This window comes from Oncorhynchus mykiss, chromosome 25 (genome assembly GCF_013265735.2).
Source record: "Oncorhynchus mykiss isolate Arlee chromosome 25, USDA_OmykA_1.1, whole genome shotgun sequence".
NCBI classification, from domain to species: domain Eukaryota; kingdom Metazoa; phylum Chordata; class Actinopteri; order Salmoniformes; family Salmonidae; genus Oncorhynchus; species Oncorhynchus mykiss.
The window spans coordinates 5,653,395-5,673,636 of record NC_048589.1 but is presented as its reverse complement, the minus strand read 5'-3'; the positions used below and the strand labels follow the sequence as shown (position 1 = coordinate 5,673,636).

Sequence of the window (20,242 nt, the reverse complement as noted above, 5' to 3'; positions counted from 1 at the left end):
GCCCCTCCGCCACAACTGTGAAAAGGTGGAGACTCTTAGGAGTGAAGAAGTGCTTAAGGGACAGGACTTTATGGGCACACTAGGTGATGTACTGTAACACAGAGTAATGAAGGTAGGAATGCCATTTTAAGGTTGAAATTGTTGCCAATTCAAATGGTCTTCTCGCAGGTCTCGGGAAGATTCCAGGAGACCTGAGGGTGAGATGTTGTTTCTGAGTTTCTTCGTTGACACCAGTATAGACTGTCAGAGGCAGACACAATGCTGTTTGGGAGTCTCGCAACAAACTGCCAGGAACAATAGAGTTGTTTTTAGGTCATTTCACTGTACACCGGCTCAGTGGAGTCAAATGTGAAGGATGGCGTTACTTCAGTTCTGCTTGATTGAGCTTTACCGGCGGAACAAATCAAAGTGTCAAAAGTGAAAACATTGTGTGGCATTGGAAGTGGGTGTCAGCGGAGTGTATGGCTGAAGCAGCGGAGTGTATGGCTGAAGCAGCGGAGTGTATGGCTGAAGCAGCGGAGTGTATGGCTGAAGCAGCGGAGTGTATGGCTGAAGCAGCAGAGTGTATGGCTGAAGCAGCAGAGTGTATGGCTGAAGCAGCAGAGTGTATGGCTGAAGCAGCAGAGTGTATGGCTGAAGCAGCAGAGTGTATGGCTGATCAGGTGTCTTACTGTCCTGTGCACCTTGTCCTCCAGGTCTTGATTGATCCTCTGCTGAGCTGCATAACTGCTCTGGATCCTGCAGGACAGGAAAGAGTACACATTGATGAAACATAGTCTTGAGTATGAAATGCTTTCAAATCCAAATAATTCACTGCCCTTTAATTCAAGATGATGAATGTGAAACTCCAAAAAACAGTTATTTGAATTTCAAGATCATTCAATGGATATATCTGATTTACTGTACTATACTGTACAGTAATACTTTTTAGATGTGAATCCTCACAATTGAAGCATGGAGAAACGCATTTCATGTGATGAAAGCAGAATTTAAAAAAAAAAAATTAGGAGAGAAAAGGTGATGGAAAATGCAGAATCAAATCCATAGGACTTATGCATGACTCATGAATGAGCTGAGGATTTTGGCAACATTTCAGCGCGGGTCGAGGTGTGTTTCCCAGCACAAAACACTGTCTGGTCGGCTTCCAAAACATTAGTGGGATTAATGGAATAAGCTGTTCTTTCACCTTCCATTAGTTAAATCATTACCCGCATTAGGCTACTATCTCTGTCAGCACATAGTGCTTTCTGCATGTTATTATCACTGGCCCCAGTCTCTTGGGGGTTTGGATACAAGCATTTGGAGATTCATTGTAAAAAATGTCTGTTATAGAAGAAGACGGTGCTTTAGAAGTGGATTTGGAGGTTATATTTCAGGCTGCTCAACAATGATCAATCTCATAACACGTTCTATATTTAAAACAAATAATATTTTTCTTTGTTTCCTGTCAAGTTAAATTGTAGGCCAAAAAACATTTGGTATTGCAGGGAGAGACCGGGGACAATTGTAACACGGGTTACAGAATAAACAACTCCAATTAGAAGCCAGTTAGAGAGGTGTTATTCAATGAGCCGATGGTTAGTGTCTTTACAAACATGACTATGAAGAGTTTGAAATTCATGAATCAAGTGATTATTGATCTGTGGAACATTCTCCATATATCTAACATACAGTATATATTTGTTATCAGTAAGATAAGGTATTTAGATGAATATAGTTCATGACAATAATGTATATTTCTTCTTACAAGCCTTTAATTAGTATACTTGGGGTTAGTTGTAACACAGTGTTACAACTTACCCCTTACCTAAAATGATATAGTATGTAGACAAATTAAGATTTTACATAAATGTTGGCAGTGCAACTAAGATTACACCTTAGAAAAAATAATGTTGAATGCTAATATAATAATGTATAATAATGTTAATTGTAACATCGGGATCTTTTCAGATTTAAGGCAGAACTGTGAAAAAGCCACATTTAGCACAGTTCTCTGAATGTTACTATTAGTTAGCAGACAAATGTACATTTTGAAATCTCTACATCACAGTGTTAAAGTACATGTGATTTTTTTTTTAACTCCAAAATGTGTTTCAACTCTCCCGTCTCACCTTATTAATTGGGAATATCAATTACTTTAAGTCAGAAAATGTGACATTTTATATAAAATAAAAAAACATTTTTCTTTGTCTCCTTGGCGAAAGGAAAAGCCACAGGCTACATATGTACTTCTGTTGTAAATGACTTACATTTGAATTATTACTGGCTTTCGATCAACTTGCCCTGCAGTAACACAGATGATTCGGCTAATTATAGTCCGGACTAAAGACATTGATTAGTTGAATCAAGGAGTGTTCCTGCCTGCCAGACGACTTACCCTGAATTTAATTCCACTGCTCTATCGATCGCTACATACATTAAGTCTGAGACTGCCATCCTAGAAGTCGTTTGTGTGACTTCGAAGTGAGGGGCATTGTACAAAACAAATTCATCAGCGATTGGATCGTCTCTAACAAATCTAACCAATCAAAGTTCATAACTTCCTTATGTAGTAACCAATTGGTTTCTGGGACCAACCAGAATGTCAGAATGTGTTCGCATTATAGAAATTGTTGGGGAGGGAGAGAAATCCAGACTAATCTTGGAAGAAGAAAAATCAGTTGGCCAGAGCAATGTGGAAGGGTAGCCAGGCAATGTTACTGCAGGGATAGGATCATAGACAATAGTTGTAGAACCTTGCATTAGATTATTCCCAATGCAGACTCAGTTGAATTAGTCGATTTGTAAATCCATTGACTCATTAGGTGGAAGTGAAAGATGGCATAGTCACGCTTTGTTAGACACAGGAGCTCTGGTAAGAGAATAAAGATGGCATAACGGGACTGACATGGAGTAACGGGAAGGACATGAGGTAAAGGAACTGACATGGTGTACCGGGACTGACGTCATGTAACAGGGCTCACATACCTGCGTAGTTTGTCAGTGAATTTCTCCAACTCTTCTTGGGCTCGACGGAGTTCCGTCTCCAGGTACTGACGGGTGGAGTCAAACTCAGACTCCACCATCTCTAGTTTGTGGGTGGTGTAGGACAGGCGCTTGTGAAAATCATCCTTGTGATCATGTAGAGAACTAGACAGAAAGTAGAGTGACGGGCAGACAGACAGGGTCAAAACAGCTCATGGTATCATGAGGTCTTCATTTAGGCTGTGCCCAAACTGCTGAATATTCTTTTAGGTAACTGAAGTGCATGACTAGACATAATGTACATTAGATATGAATGAACAAAACAACATTTCACAGTCATTTAGAAAAATAATATATTATTTATAATCTACGCATGTATCAATATACAATATGTAATCTACATATCAACTATCTTCTGAATTGTGACTACATTCTCAAAAGGTACTAATTGTTCACAGTACTGTTGCATAACCTGAACACAGTCAGACTTCGATAAGAGAAAAAGAGAGAGGTATGAAATGGAGATTAAATCTAATTCAGCGTGGTGTGAAAAGTCCCAGCCAAGGAAGGCCCGTGGGTATGTATTGATAGATGGAGGCTCGAGCGGTAATGATCTTCCATTGATAGCTACAGTGGGGAGAACAAGTATTTGATACACTGCCGATTTTGCAGGTTTTCCTACTTACAAAGCATGTAGAGGTCTGTAATTTTTATCATAGGTACACTTCAACTGTGAGAGACGGAATCTAAAACAGAAATCCAGAAAATCACATTGTATGATTGTTAAGTAATTAATTGGCATTTTATTGCATGACATAAGTATTTGATCACCTACCAACCACTAAGAATTCCGGCTCTCACAGACCTGTTAGTTTTTCTTTAAGAAGCCCTCCTGTTCTCCACTCATTACCTGTATTAACTGCACCTGTTTGAACTTGTTACCTGTATAAAAGACACCTGTCACACACTCAATCAAACAGACTCCAACCTCTCCACAATGGCCAAGACCAGAAAGCTGTGTAAGGACATCAGGGATACAATTGTAGACCTGCACAAGGCTGGGATGGGCTACAGGACAATATGCAAGAAACTTGGTGAGAATGCAACAACTGTTGGCGCAATTATTAGAAAATGGTTCAAGATGACGGTCAATCAACCTCGGTCTGGGGCTCCATGCAAGATCTCACCTCATGGGGCATCAATGATCATGAGGAAAGTGAGGGATCAGCCCAGAACTACACGGCATGACCTGGTCAATGACCTGAAGAGAACTGGGACCAAAGAAAACCATTAGTAACACACTACGTCGTCATGGATTAAAATCCTGCAGCGCACGCAAGGTCCCCACTGCTCAAGCCAGCGCATGTCCAGGCCCGTCTGAAGTTTGCCAATAACCATCTGGATGATCCAGAGGAGGAATGGGAGAAGGTCATGTGGTCTGAAATAAAAAATAAAAAAAAGCTTTTTGGTCTAAACTCCACTCGCCGTGTTTGGAGGAAGAAGAAGGATGAGTACAACCCCAAGAACACCATCCCAATCGTGAAGCATTTAGGTGGAAACATCATTCTTTGGGGATTTTTTTCTGCAAAGGGGACAGGACGACTGCACCGTATTGAGGGGAGGATGGATGGGGCCATGTATCGCGAGATCTTGGACAACAACCACCTTCCCTCAGTAAGAGCATTGAAGATGGGTCGTGGCTGGGTCTTCCAGCATGACAACGACCCAAAACACACAGCCAGGGCAACTAAGGAGTGGCTCCGTAAGAAGCATCTCAAGGTCCTGGAGTGGACTAGCCAGTCTCTAGACCTGAACCCAATAGAAAATCTTTGGAGGGAGCTGAAAGTCTGTATTGCCCAGCCCGAAACCTGAAGGATCTGGAGAAGGTCTGTATGGAAGAGTGGGCCAAAATTCCTGTTGCAGTGTGTGCAAACCTGGTCAAGAACTACAGGAAACGTATGATCTCTGTAATTGCAAACAATGGTTTCTGTACCAAATATTAAGTTCTGCTTTTCTGATGTATCAAATACTTATGTCATGCAATAAAATGCTAATTAATTACTTAAAAATCATACAATGTGATTTTCTGGATTTTAGATTCCGTCTCTCACAGTTGAAGTGTACCTATGATAAAAATGACAGACCTCTACATGTTTTGTAAGTAGGAAAACCTGCAAAATCGGCAGTGTATCAAATGCTTGTTCTCCCCACTGTATAGGGAACCAGGGCAGCTCACAATGTAATGGTGAGTCCCATTACACACATCTCCATGTCATCACTGGCAAACCAGAAAGAGATTCTGATTCTATCAAGATACAATGCCATAAGGGGTTTGTGGGAAGAGGGATGTGACTGGGGTTGCTCAGTTGGTGCATAAGTTTGGTCTTATAAAGTACTGTATTATACAGGAGAATACTGACAACCTCTGGAGAGTTTCTCTAACGTGCAAACGTTTTTCTTTTATAAATGACAGAGAGAATGTGTGCGTGAGTGCTTGCGTGTGTGTGAGAGCGAAAGATACACAGACAAAAGAAAAAGAGAGAGGCTGGAAATAAAGTAGGTCGGAAAGGGAGTGTAGAACAGGGAGCAGTTTGCTCTGGGGATTTAGAGGAGACTGATACAGCGCCTTGCAAAAGTATTCAGACCCCTTTGGATTTTATTGTGTTACAAAGTAAATATAGTTGTTTGCTTAATTATTCAGTCCTTTTGTTTAGGCAAGCCTAAATTAGTTCATTTGTAAAATGTGGCTTAACAAATCACATAATAAGTTACATGAACTCACTTTGTGTGATTTTGTTTTGTTTTTACGACTAAACCTCTGTCTCCCATACATACAATATCTGTAAGGTCCCTCGGTCAAGTAAAGAAGGGCAGTGATTGGTAGATGGGTAACAATGACAAATCAGACAATTGGATATTTCTTTAAGCATCGTCAAGTTAATAATTATGCTGTGGATGATGTATTAAACCACCCAGACACATCAAAGATACAGTCATCCTTCTGAACTGAGCTGCAGGACAGGAATGAAACTGTGGCTGTGATGGGAGAAAACTGATGGATTGATCAACAACATTGTAGTGACTCCACAATAATGACCTAAATGACAGTGAAAAGAAGAATACGAATATACAGAATAAAACTATTCCAAAACATGAAGAAGAAAGGAATACAGTTTTTGGTCTACTTGCAAAGCCTTATGTTTGGGAAAAAAACACAACACATCACTGAGTAACTGCCTCCTTATTTTCAAGCATGGAGATGGCTGCATCATGGTATGGGCATGCTTAACATCGGCAAACACTGCAAAGTTTTTCAGGATAAAAAGTAACGGGATGGAGCTAAGCACAGGCAAAATTCTAGAGAAAAATCTGCTTTGATCTGCTTTACACCAGACTGGGAGAGGAATTCACCTTTCAGAAGGACACATCTACACCGGATACTTACCAAGAAGACAGTGAATGTTCCAGAGTGGCCAAGTTACAGTTTTGATTTAAATCTGCTTGAAAATCTATGGCAAGACATGAAAATTGCTGTCTAGTCATATTCCCCAACATCTTGACAGAGCATGAATAATTTTGAAAATAATAAATGGCCAGAAATGGCACAATACAGGTGTGCAAAGCTCCTATAGACTTAACCAAGAAGACACAGCAGTAATCAATGCCAAAGGTATTTCTAACGTGTATTGACACAGGGAGCTGAATACTTATGCAACAACTATATTTTGGTTATTACATTTGTATTCATCTTATATAAAAAAAGTGCTGTTTGACATACTTTGTGTAGATTGACCCCCCCAAAAAACACAATTAAATCAATTTTGATCCCACTTTGTAACACAATAAAATGTGAAGAAATCCAAGGGGTCTGAATACTTTTGCAAGGCACTATAGATTCTGACTCCGAGACAGTACCCCTGTAGAGGTTCAATATCAAGCTGCCAGTGGCACACTGATCTCATGTCATAACAGTCCGAGGACGGCCCATTTTAAGGGACCATGTGACTTTCTCACAGCCTGGTTGGCTAGTGCAGAAACAGCTTGACAAGATTTTTTTATTTTTTTTATTTAACTAGGCAAGTCAGTTAAGAACAGATTCTTATTTTCAATGACGGCCTAGGAGCAGAGGGCGAACTGCCTTGTTCAGGGGCAGAACGACAGATTTGTTTTACCTTGTCAGCTCGGGGATTCAATCCTGCAACCTTTCGGTTACTAGTCCAACGCTCTAACCACTAGGCCACTTACTCACGGTACCAATTTCTCAGTCATTCTCAGTCATCAGTATTCTATTTAAACTTTTAGACATATAACCTTCAAAACCTGATGTATTATACAGTACCAGTACAGGGTTTTCTGATTTATTTTTCTATATTGTAGAATAATAGTGAAGACATCAAAACTATGAAATAACACATATGGAATCATGTAGTAACCAAAAAAAGTGTTAAACAAATCAAAATATATTTCATATTTGAAATTCTTCCAAGTAGCCACCCTTTGCCTTGATAACAGGTTTGCACACTCTTGGCATTCTCTCAATCAGATTCACCTGGAATGCTTTTCCAACAGTCTTCAAGGAGTTCCCACATATGTTGAGCACTTGTTGGCTGCTTTTCCTTCATTCCAAACATCAAAAATTGGGTTGAGGTCGGGTGATTGTGGAGTCTAGAAACCCTGGACTGGTACTGTATAATACATCCAGGTTTTGAAGGTTATATGTCTAAAAGTTTAAATAGAATACTGATGACTGAGAAATTGGTACCGTGAGATGGTCGTACAGGTGGTGTATAGTTGAAAAGACATTTGGATTATTTTGGTAGTATTGAGACAAAATCTTTTGGAATGGGTTCTCCAATGAATATGATTGATTCACATGAAATCAATGGCATTTATGAGTCAAACCACCACTCTTACCTTCTTTTCTGATGCTTGCAACCATTTCTCTGGGCTTTGAGAGCTGTTTTCCCAATATATATCTTTTTCATATTTTTCGCTGTGCATTCACCTTCATTTGTTTTCTAGTTGCTGATGACGCTGATGCAGAGTGTGACCTCTATCACCAACCACTCAAGCTGTAAGTCTTGCCTGTGGAGTCAGGCAGCAAGCAGTTGTCTATCTAGGTTGACTGTTGACCCTGCTAACAGAGCACAGAAAAAACAGCTTTGCAGATTCAAGTGTACATGTAATACATTACTACTATGGTATGTGCTGTGAGTTCATGCAATAATTTGCTCTTATTGAAAAAAACCTAATTCTTCATGGATATCAATGAACACATCATTAACTAAGATTTTCTCCAGTGACCCCAATATGTCACTTAATGAGCTCCCCTTTCATATCTCTCCATTTGTCCCATTTAAACTGTCCAGTGTTTACACAATTCTATGAAATATGACTTATAATTAATTACAATATGAGTGAAATACTTTTGGTCATGTAGTGTAATTAAACATTTTTGGAAGAGAAAGTATGTGGACACCTGCTTGTCGAACATCTCATTCCAAAATCATGGCCATTTGTTTTTATTATGGATCCCCATAAGCTACTTTTCCTGGGGTCCAGCAAAATTAGGGCAGTTTATACCATTTTAAAACATTACATTCACAGATTTGACAACACACTGTGTGCCCTCAGGCCCCTACTCCACCACCACATCTATCTTTTGGGGTGGCAGGTAGCCTAGTGGTTAGAGCGTTGGATTAGTAACCGAAAGGTTGCAAGATTGAATCCCCGAGCTGACAAGGTAAAATTCTGTTGTTCTGCCCCTGAACAAGGCAGTTAACCCACTGTTCCTAGGCCGTCATTGAAAATAAGAATTTGTTCTTAATAACTGACTTGCCTATTTAAATAAAGGTAAAATAAAAAATAAATACAAATCTACAGTACTAAATCCATGTGTATGTGCTTGTTATCATGTTATCATGTGTCTGTGCCAATGTTTGTGTTGCTTCACGCTGTTCCATAAGGTGATTTTTTTTATCTGTTTTTTAAATCTAATTTTACTGTTTGCTCAAGTTACTTGATGTGGAGTAGAGTTCCATGTACTCATGGCTCTATGCAGTACTGTGTGCCTCCCATAGTCTGTTCAGGACTTGGGGACTGTGAAGAGACCTCTTGTGGCATGTCTTGTGGGGTATGCATGGGTGTCTGAGCAGTGTGCCAGTAGTTTAGACCGACAGCTCGGTGCATTCAACATGTCAATACCTCTCATAAATAAAAGTAGTGATGAAGTCAATCTCTCCTCAACTTTCAGCCAGGAGAGATTGACATGCATATTATTTATATTAGCTCTCTGTGTACATCCAAGGGCCAGCCATGCTGCCCTGTTCTGAGCCAATTGCAATTTTCCTTATTCCTTTTTTTGTGTCACCTTACCACATGACTGAACAGTAGTCAAGGACAAAACTAGGGCCTGTAGGACCTGACTTGTTGATAGTGTTGTTCAGAAGGCAGAGCATCGCTTTATTATAGACAGACTTCTCCCCATTAAAGCAACTTTGGGTGACTGGTTATTGTTCGGAATTTCGGATGACTGACGTGCCCAAAGTAAACTGCCTGCTACTCAGGCCCAGAAGCTAGGATATGCATATAATGGTAGCATTGGATAGAAAACACTCTGAAGTTTCTACAACTGTTAAAATGTCTGTGAGTATAACAGAACTCATATGGCAGGTGAAAATCTGAGGAAAATCCATCCTGAATATTCTTTATTTGAGGTCACAGGACATTTCAGTGCTAGCCTATGGGAAATACAAATAGTTAGGACCCAGCTTGCAGTTACTATGGCTTCCACTAGATGTCAAAAGTCTTTAGAAAGGGTTTCAGGCTTGTTTTTTGAGAAATGAGCAAGTAGTTGGAAAAACTACAAGGTGTCTCTCATTAGAAAAGTAGTCTTGTTGGAGCGTGAAGGAGGTGCGCACTCTTTGTTATTTATCTTCCCTATTGAACATACTATTCTCCGTCTTAAATATGATAATTTATTTAAATATTAGAGTACCTGAGGATTAATTAGAAACATTGTTTGACTTGCTTGGACGAACATTACCGGTAACTTTTTGGATTCGTTTGTATGCAATTTGAACGAGTGGATTACTGAGATCATTGGGGCCAACTAAACTGACTTTTTTGGATATAAAGGAATTTATCGAACAAAACGACCATTCATTGTGTAGCTGGGACCCTTGGGATTGCAAACAGAGGAAGATCTTCAAAGGTAAGTGATTTATTGAATCACTATTTGTTATTTTGTAAGGCCTGTGCTGGTTGAAAAAGTATTTTGATGTGGGGAGCTGTCCTCAGATAATTGCATGGTATGCTTTCGCCGTAAAGCCTTTTTGAAATCTGACGACGTGGTTGGATTAACAAGAAGTTAAGATTTTAAATGATGTAAATGATGTATGATTTCATGAATGTTTAATGTTACGATTTTTGTATTTTGAATTTCGTGTTCTGCAATTTCACCGGATGTTGTCGTAGGTGTCCCGCTAGCGGTTCATGCGCCCAAACAGGGAGAAGGTCCCTCTTTGCTGCTATAACAGCCTCCACTCTTCGGGGAAGGCTTTCCACTATATGTTGGAACATTGCTGCGGGGAGTTGCTTCCATTCAGCCACAAGAGTATTAGTGAGGTTGGGCACTGATGTTGGGCGATTAAGCCTGGCTCTCAGTTGGCATTCCAATTCATTCCAAAGATGTTCGATGGGGTTGAGGTCAGAGATCTGTGCAGCCCAGTCAACTTCTTCCACACCGATCTTAAATCAAATTTTATTTGTCACATGCAATGAATACAACAGTGAAATAAATGTTTACTTACAAGCCCTTAACCAACAATGCAGTTTTAAGAAAAATAAGTGATAGTAAAAAATAACAGCTAGTTAAAGAGCAGCAGTAAAATAACAGTAGCGAGGCTATATATAGGGGGTACCGGTACAGAGTCAATGGTTAGTCGAGGTAATGTGGGACAATGCAAATAGTCTGGGTAGCCATTTGATTAGCTGTTCAGGAGTCTTATGGCTTGGGGGTAGAATCTGTTAAGAAGCCTTTTGGACCTAGACTTGGCGCTCCGGTACCGCTTGCCGTGCAGTAGCAGAGAGAACAGTCTATGACTAGGCTGGCTGGAGTCTTTGACAATGTATAGGGCCTTCCTCTGACACCGCCTGGTGTAGAGGTCCTGGATGTCAGGAAGCTTTTCCCCAGTGATGTACTGGGCCGTACGCACTACCCTCTGTAGTGCCTTGCGGTCGGAGACCAAGCAGTTGCAATACCAGGCGGTGATGCAACCTGTCAGGATGCTCTCGATGGTGGGGCTGTATAACTTTTTGAGAATCTGAGGACCCATGTGGACACCAAGGAAATTGAAGCGCTCAACCTGCTCCACTACAGCCCCGTCGAATGCTCAGTCCTCCTATTCCTGTAGTCCACAATTATCGCCTTTGTCTTGATCACGTTGAGGGAGAGGTTGTTATCCTGGCACCACACAGCCAGATCTCTGACCTCCTCCCTATAGTTGTGCCTGGTCATGCAGTCATGCGTGAACAAGGAGTACAGGAGGGGACTGAGCATGCACCCCTGAGGTGCCCCTGTGTTGAAGATCAGCATGGCAAATGTGTTGATACCTACTCGTACCACCTGGGGAGGCCCATCAGGAAGTCCAGAATCCAGCTGCACAGGGAGGTGTTTAGTCCCAGGGTCCTTAGCTTTGTAATGAGCTTTGGTGTTGAACGCTGAGCTGTAGTCAATGAATAGCTTTCTCACATCAGTGTTCCTTTTGTCCAGGTTGCATCATCTGTGGATCTGTCGGGGCATTATGCAAATTGGAGTGGGTCTAGAGTTTCTGGGATAATGGTGTTGATGTGAGCCATGACCAGCCTTTCAAAGCACTTCATGGCTACTGATGTGAGTGCTACGGGTCGATAGTTATTTAGACAGGTTACCTTAGAGTTCTTGGGCACAAGGAGTATGGTGGTCTGCTTGAAACATGTTGTTAGTACAGACTCAGACAGGGTGAGGTTGAAAATGTCAGTGAAGACACTTGCCTGTTGGTCAGCGCATGCTTGGAGTACACGTCCTGGTAATCCGTCTGGCCCAGGGGCCTTGTCAATGTTGACCTGTTTTTAAAGGTCTTACTCACATCAGCTACAGAGAGCTTGACCACACAGTCGTTTGGAATCTCGAAGCGAGCATAGAAGTAATTTAGCTCATCTGGTAGGCTTGTGTCCCTGGGCAGCTTGCAGCTGGGCTTCCCTTTGTAGTCTGTAATAGTTTGCAAGCCCTGCCACATCCGACGAGCATCGGAGCTGATGCAGTACGGTTCAATCTTAGTCCTGTATTGACGCTTGCCTGTTTGATGGTTTCGTCTGAGAGCAAAGCAAGATTTCTTATAAGCGTCCGGGTTAGAGTCCCGCCTCTTGAAACCGGCAGCTCTACCCTTTAGCTCAGTGCGGATGTTCCCTGTAATTCATGGCTTCTGGTTGGGGTATGTACGTACGTTCACTGTGGGGACGACGTCAATAATGCACTTATTGATGAAGCCAGTCACTGATGTGATTTACTCCTCAATGCCACCGGAAGAATCATGAAACATATTCCAGTATGTGCTAACAAAACAGTCCTGTAGCTTAGCATCTGCGTCATCTGACTTCTTCTTTATTGACCGAGTCACTGGTGCTTCTTGCTTTAGTTTTTGCTTGTAAGCAGGATAGAATAGAATTATGTTCAGATTTGCCAAATGGAGGGTGAGGGAGAGCTTTGTGTGCACGTCTGTGTATGGATTAAAGGTGGTCTAGAGTTTATTTTCCTCTGGTTGCACATTTAACATGCTGGTAGAAATGAAGTAAAACTGATTTCCCTGCATTAAAGTCCCTGGCCACTAGGAGCGCCGCCTCTGGATGAGCGTTTTCCTGTTTGCTTATAGCCTTATATAGCTCATTGAGTGCAGACTTAGTTCCAGCATCGGTTTGTGGTGGTAAATAGACAGCTAGAAAAATATAGATGAAAACTATCTTGGTAAATAGTTTGGTCTACAGCTTATCATGAGATACTCTACCTCAGGCGAACAAAACCTTTAGACTTCCTTCATTTTAGATTTTGTGCACCAGCTGTCGTTTACAAAAAAAAAACAGACCGTTAATAGCGTTAATAGCGTTAATTTTTCCCTTCACTGGAACTAAGGGGCCTAGCCCGAACCGTGAACAACAGCCCCAGACCATTATTTCTCCTCCACCAAACTTTACAGGTAGTGTTCCCCTGGCGTCCGCCAAACCCAGATTAGTCCGTCGGACTACCAGATGGTGAAGCATGATTCATCACTCCAGAGAACGCGTTTCCACTGCTCCAGAGTCCAATGGCTTTACACCATTCCAGCCGACACTTGGCATTGCACATGGTGATCTTAGGCTTGTGTGCGGCTGCTCGGCCGTGGAAACCATTTCATGAAGCTCACAGTGACGTTGCTTCCAGAGGCAGTTTGGAACTCAGTAGTGAGTGTTGCAACCGAAGACAGACAATTTTTACTTTGCATTTAGGCTCAAAAGTGTATTCCTTTAGCTTTTTTAAAGTATTACTTCAGTGCATTCAAGAAGCATGTTTTGGAATAGTTTTATTCTGTATATTTGTCTTCTTTTCACTCAGTCATTTAGGTCATTATTGTAGTCACTACAATGTTGTTGATCTCTCCACAGTTTTCTCCCATCAGAGCCATTGACCTCTATGTAGATGTTTTAAAATCACTTATGACCTCATGGTGACATCTCTAAGTGGTTTCCTTCCTGTCCTGCAGCTCAGAAGGAAACCTTAGTTTTTTATGTGTCTGGAAGGTTTAATAATTATGCTGTGGATGATGCATTAACTTGACAATGCTTAAAGATGATATTGTTACCCATCTACTATATACTGCCCTTCTTTATGAGGCTTTCGAAAAGCTTCCTGGTCTTTGTAGTTGAATCTGTGCTTGAAATTCAACACTTGACTGTGGGACGTTACAGATGTACGGTGCCTTCGGAATGTATTCAGACCCCTTGACTTTTTAATGACGAAGCAAAAACAAGTTTTTGGAATTAAAATAAACAACTAACAAGGAAATAACATTTGCATAAGTATTCAGACCCTTTACTCAGTACTTTCTTGAAGCACCTTTGGCAGCATTTACAGCATTTAGTCTCCTTGGGTATGACACACCTGTATTTGGGGAGTTTCTCCCATTTCTTCTCTGCAGATCCTCACAAGCTCTGTCAGGTTGGATGGGGAGCTGTGTGCTTAAAGGCGTTGTCCTGGAAGGCGAACCTTCTCCACAGTGTGAGGTCCTGAGCGCTCTAGAGCAGGTTTTCATCAAGGATCTCTCTGTACTTTGCTCCATTTATCTTTGCATCAACCCTGACTAGTCTTCCTGCTGCTGAAAAACATCCCCACAGCATGATGCTGCCACCACCATGCTTCAATGTAGGGATGGTGTCATGTTTCCTCCAGATATGACGCTTGGTATTCAGTCCAAAGAATTCAATCTTGGTTTCATCAGACCAGAGAATCTTGTTTCTCATGGTTTGAGAGACTTTTTAGGTGTCTTTTGGCAAACTCCAAGCGGCCTGTGATATGCCTTTTTACTAAGGAGTGGCTTCTGTCTGGCCAGTCTATAATAAAGGTCTGATTGGTGGAGTGCTGCAGAGGAACTTGAGAGATTTATCAGCCAAACATCTTCCATTTAAGAATGATGGAGGCCACTGTGTTCTTGGGGACCTTCAATGCTGCAGACATTTTTTGGTTAACTTCCCCAGATCTGTTTCTCAACACAATCCTGTCTCCGAGCTCTACGGGCAATTCCTTCAACCTCATGGCTTGATTTTTGCTCTGACATGCACTGTCTACCGTGGGACCTTATATAGAAAGGTGTGTGCCTTTCCATATCATGTCCAATCAATTGAATTTAACACAGGTGGACTCCAATCAAATTGAAGACACATCTCAAGGATGATCAATGGAAACAGGATGCACCTGAGCTCAATGTCGAGTCTCATAGTAAAGGGTTAGAATACTTGTGTAAATAAGGTATTTCTGTTTTATATTTTTTATATATTTGCAAATTTCTAGAAACCTGTTTTCGCTTTGTCATTATGGGGTATTGTGTATAGATTGCTGAGGGGAATTAAAAAATATATATTTTAGAATAAAGCTGTAACGTAGCAGAATGTGGAAAAAGTCAAAGGGTCTGAATACCTTCCGAAGGCACTGTATGTATGGGGGACAGAGGAAGGGGGTAGTCATTCAAAAATCATGTCAATCCCTATGATTTTCCACAGAGTGAATCCATACAACTTATTATGTAATTTGTTAGGCCACGTTTTACTTCTAAACTAATTTAGGCTTGCCTAAACAAAGGGAGTGAATACTTGTGCAATGACTATATTTTCATTATTTAATTTGTATTGAGTGGTAAACATTTGTAGAATTCTATTTACTTTGACATCATGTAGTATTTTGTATAGATCAATGACAAGAAATTACAATTCCATCTATTTCAATCCCACTTTGTAACTCAATTAAATGTGAAAAAATGTTCAAAAGGGTGTACACTTCCTATAGGCACTGTACGTACCTTTTTGAGGTGTTTTAAAAAAAAAAAAATTTTTTTTTAAATATTATTATTAAGTATAGGATGAGTCAACAACATCATTTGGGTTTGAGTTAACGGAATATGAAGTTTCAAAAGTGGAATTTTCGCTGGACAGTTACTTTAATAATCATCAACAGCTGCATCCACAAATAACAAAATCCTATTGAGCATCGATGACCTGGCAGGTTATATAGATCAGCGTTACAATATCCCGCGTACGGAACCTATGGTGTGTCTATTCATCACTCTCCATCTGAACTGACTGGGGTTGGGATCAGTGGAGGAGCTTGAAGAAGATGCCTAGCTAGAGCGTTGCTAATCTTGTCACAGTGCCCCCTGGGAGTCGTAGGTAAAAGGTCTCGTTGGCTAACTGTGAGATGGAGCTGAATCACAATAGCGACAGGCTGCTGCTTTCCTACTATTTTTACTTTATTTATGGCTAATGTTGGCAGTATTGACTGCAGGATTTACGATATGTTACTAAGATAGGAAAAAGAGGAGCTTGAAGGGTGGGAGGTGATCAGACATCTCATATCCACTGATTTCTCCAACACTGACTTTCTTAACACTGATTTCTCCAACACTAATTTATCCAACACTAATCTAACACATTTTTTTAACACTGATTTCTCCATAACTGATTCCCGTATCACTGATTTTCTCTCCTTCAAACTCAAAGGAGACCGTGATGAATCTGTACCAACTCTAATTCCCCACAGAGTTCAGACACATCTTTAGCAATTGGCTCCTAAACATCCTCTAAAATGAAAGAGAAACTTCAGGCTGTCAATAATTCACTATGACAACAGTTGCAAGGGATTAGAGGCCTTTATGTGCAGGCTTGTCCTCACTCCAGGGATCTCGCCTATGCCGAGTGATTAGTCAAAAGGAACGTTTCGCCTTTGCATGCTTTGACAGTTATTACAGAAAAACTCTCCACTAATGATCGCTTTTAAAGTGGTTGAGAGCATAAACGAATTTGAAATACTAAACAAACTTTCAATCCCATTAATCCCACAACAAACTCTTTTAGATGAACACTTCAAGTGTCAATTTGTGACTCCACAGAGTATTCAACATCATTCAGATAGCATCTTATTGAGAGAACGGCACAAACAAAATAGGCAGAGATACTGTCAATGTCTAGCAATTTACCCTATAAACGATCCAGCTGCAGGCACCCATTAACCTGATAAAAACATGACAATGAAGTTATACATATCTGTGGAGAAGCGTTATCACTGTGCTTTAAGAGCCAAAGCCTCAATGTAAATACCGAAAGAGCTGCAGTAACACTTCATCTGGGCCTTGCAGAACAGATTTGCTGTACTACAGCGAGGCAGCAAAATGAATGTTCGTCGCCTGTCTCTTTCGCTCCAAAGACACCACTACTTATTTTGTATTTTTTTTAAATCTCCCTTTCACACTGCCTGCTAGAAAACGAAAATGAGCCGGGATACACACTGAACACGGTCGCTAGCTGTGGTCTTCTCTCTAACCCGCAGAGAAAAGTTGCTGGAGTGAGGAATTGTGCCTGTGGCTAGCCGCCCCCCTCTTTACTCTCCGGTACTATTGTTACTCCCTCCCTGTGTGTATGACATTGGACCTGTAATCGAATACCTCAGGGGAGTTAAGAGAGGACTGGGCCAACGACATAAGACACTTCTGATGCTGGAGGATGTAAACGAACACAAGGTATGTCTCCACAGTCTTCAAAGGGCCCATGTTTGCAGCCTAGTCGTACTCCTGAATACATGTGCTACTCAACAAACAAACCCTGAACAAAATATTTGTTCAATTGTCATACATTCTAATTTCCCACCCTCCACAGCACAGTAAACACATTTTCACACCACACCTTTGAGCATTCCTTCCCCTCAGAGAAAGGGGAAGAGAAATGATCCTTAATTCTGCTGAACATGCGCTAAAGGTCACTGCAATGCGACATCCATCTTTAGTGTGGTGCCTAGTGCCAGCGTCAGGAGGCTATTTAGTGCCTTTGAGTCATGGATGGTAAGATAGAGATACCTCCGATATACATTACTTTATGTAATTACTACAATGTAATGTGATCACTCCTTATAGGCTAGACTGTGTGGTCTGTTAAAGTTTTAATCAAGGAACCAGATCCACCACGTAATAACTACAAAATGCACTTGGAGGAGTAGCCGTTCCACTTTACATTATATAGTATAACAGTTGTCGGTACTAGGTTATCATTTGTATTTACATTGTAAATGTACCTATGAGAACAAACCAAAAAAGTACATGCAACTGGTGTAAATCCATGCAAAAAGTATGCATTGTATAGAAAAGTGAAAACTGGCTGTACGAATGGCAAGAATTTAAAAACAGTTTGGTCCAACTTTTTTCCTATTTTCTGTGGGCAAAACACAGCAATTGATTCTGAACACTCCAGGAAGCTTCTCCTATGTAATCCCCAGTGTGTGCCACCAAAGGCGATAAGGGCAAGCCAATGGTAACGGAATTGACTGAGACAGATTTGTCACCTTTTTAAAATGTATGCCAAACAAAAACTAATTATTTCCCCTAGGATTTTGCTTGTGCTCAGCTCCATTCTGTTTCTTTTTTATCCTGAAAATCTCCCCAGTCCTTAATGATTACAAGCATACCTATAACATGATGCAGCCACCACTATGTTTGAAAATATAAAGAGTGGTACTCAGTAATGTGTCGTATTGGATTTGCCACAAACATAACACTGTGTATTCAGGACAAAAAGTAAATTGCTTTGCCACATTTTTCCAATATTACTTTAAACATGTTTTGGAATGTTTGTATTCTGTACAGGCTCCCTTCTTTTCACTCAGTCAATTTAGTAATGTGGAGTAACTACAATGTTGTTAATCGATCCTGAGGATGTAGTGATCACAATATAGTAGTCATATCTAGGAAAAGTTCCAAAAGCTGGGCCTAATATAGTGTATAAGAGGTCATACAATTCGTTTTGTAGTGATTCATATGTTAATGATGTCAATAATATTTGCTGGTCTGTGGTGTGTAATGAGGAGCAACCAGATGCTGCACTTGACACATTTATGAAATTGCTTATTCCAGTTACTAATAAGCATGCACACGTTAAGAAAATGACAGTAGAAACTGTTCAATCCACTTGGATTGATGAGGAATTAAAAAAATGTATGCTTGAGGGATGAGGCAAAATGTATGGCAAATAAGTCTGGCAGCCCAATCGATTGGCAAACATACTGCAAATTAAGAAATCATGTGACTAAACTAAATCAAAATAAACTATACTATGAACCAAAAAAACATTATATAAAGAACAATAATAATAATAGTAAAAAGCTTTGGAGCATCTTAAATGATATTTTCAGAAAAAAGGCAAACTCGGCTCCATCATTCATTGAAGCAGATGGCTCATTTATCAAAAAACCCACTGATATTGCCAACTACTTTAATTACTTTTTAATTGGCAATATAAGCAAACTTAGGCATGACATGCCAGCAACAAATGCTGACACGACATATCCAAGTATATCTGACCAAATTATGAAAGACAGGCATTGTACTTTAGAATTACAGTTGAAGTCAGAGGTTTACATACACCTTAGCCAAATACATTTAAACTCTGTTTTTCACAATTCCTGACATTTAATCCCAGTAAAAAATCCCTGTCTTAGGTCTGTTAGGATCACCACTTTATTTTAAGAATGTGAAATGTCAGAATAATAGTAGAGAGATTTATTCATTTCAGATTTTATTTATTTCATCACATTCCCAGTGGGTCAGAAGTTTACATACACTCAATTAGTATTTGGTAGTATTGCCTTTAAATTGTTTAACTTGGGTCAAACGTTTCGGGTAGCATTCCACAAGCTTCCCACAATAAATTGGGTGAATTTTGGCCCATTCCTCCTAACAGAGCTGGTGTAACTGAGTCAGGTTTGTAGGCCTCCTTGCTCGCACACGCTTTTTCAGCTCTGCCCACATATTTTCTATAGGATTGAGGTCAGGGCTTTGTGATGGTCACTCCAATACCGTGACTTTGTTGTCCTATTTTGTGAAGTGCATCAGTCCCTCCTGCAGCAAAGCACCCCCACAACATGATGCTGCCACCCCCGTGCTTCACGGTTGGAATGGTGTTCTTCGGCTTGCAAGCCTCCCCCTTTATCCTCCAACCATAACGATGGTCATTATGGCCAAACAGTTCTATTTTTGTTTCATCAGGTCAGAGGACATTTCTCCAGAAAGTCCGCTCTTTGTCTCCATGTGCAATTGCAAACCATAGTCTGGCTTTTTTTTATGGCGGTTTAGGAGCAGTGGCTTCTTCTTTGCTGAGCGGCCTTTCAGGTAATGTCGATATAGGGACTCTTTTTACTGTGGATATAGATACTTTTGTACCGGTTTCTTCCAGCATCTTCACAAGGTCCTTTACTGTTCTGGGATTGATTTGCACTTTTCGGACCAAAGTTTGTTAATCTCTAGGAGACAGAACGCGTCTCCTTCCTGAGCGGTACGATAGCTGCGTGGTCCCATGGTGTTTATACTTGCGTATTATTGTTTGTACAGATGAACGTGGTACGTTCAGGCATTTGGAAATTGTAGAGGTCTACAATTCTTTTCTGAGGTCTTGGCTGATTTTATTTTGATTTTCCCATAATGTCAAGCAAAGAGGCACCGATTTTAAAGGTAGG

At 40.6% G+C, this 20,242-nt stretch overlaps 1 protein-coding gene across 1 annotated transcript in view; it reads right to left on the bottom strand.

Annotated features, from left to right (window-relative positions):
- LOC110505255 (brain-enriched guanylate kinase-associated protein-like) overlaps positions 1 to 20,242 on the bottom strand; it is a 77,272-nt gene that overhangs the window by 18,704 nt on the left and 38,326 nt on the right. The window contains exons 2-3 of the mRNA XM_036962250.1: positions 2,968 to 3,175; positions 672 to 738 (exon numbers count right to left, since the gene is read on the bottom strand). Coding sequence (XP_036818145.1) covers positions 672 to 738; positions 2,968 to 3,175 — 275 coding nt within the window. The remainder of the gene's footprint in view (positions 1 to 671; positions 739 to 2,967; positions 3,176 to 20,242) is intronic.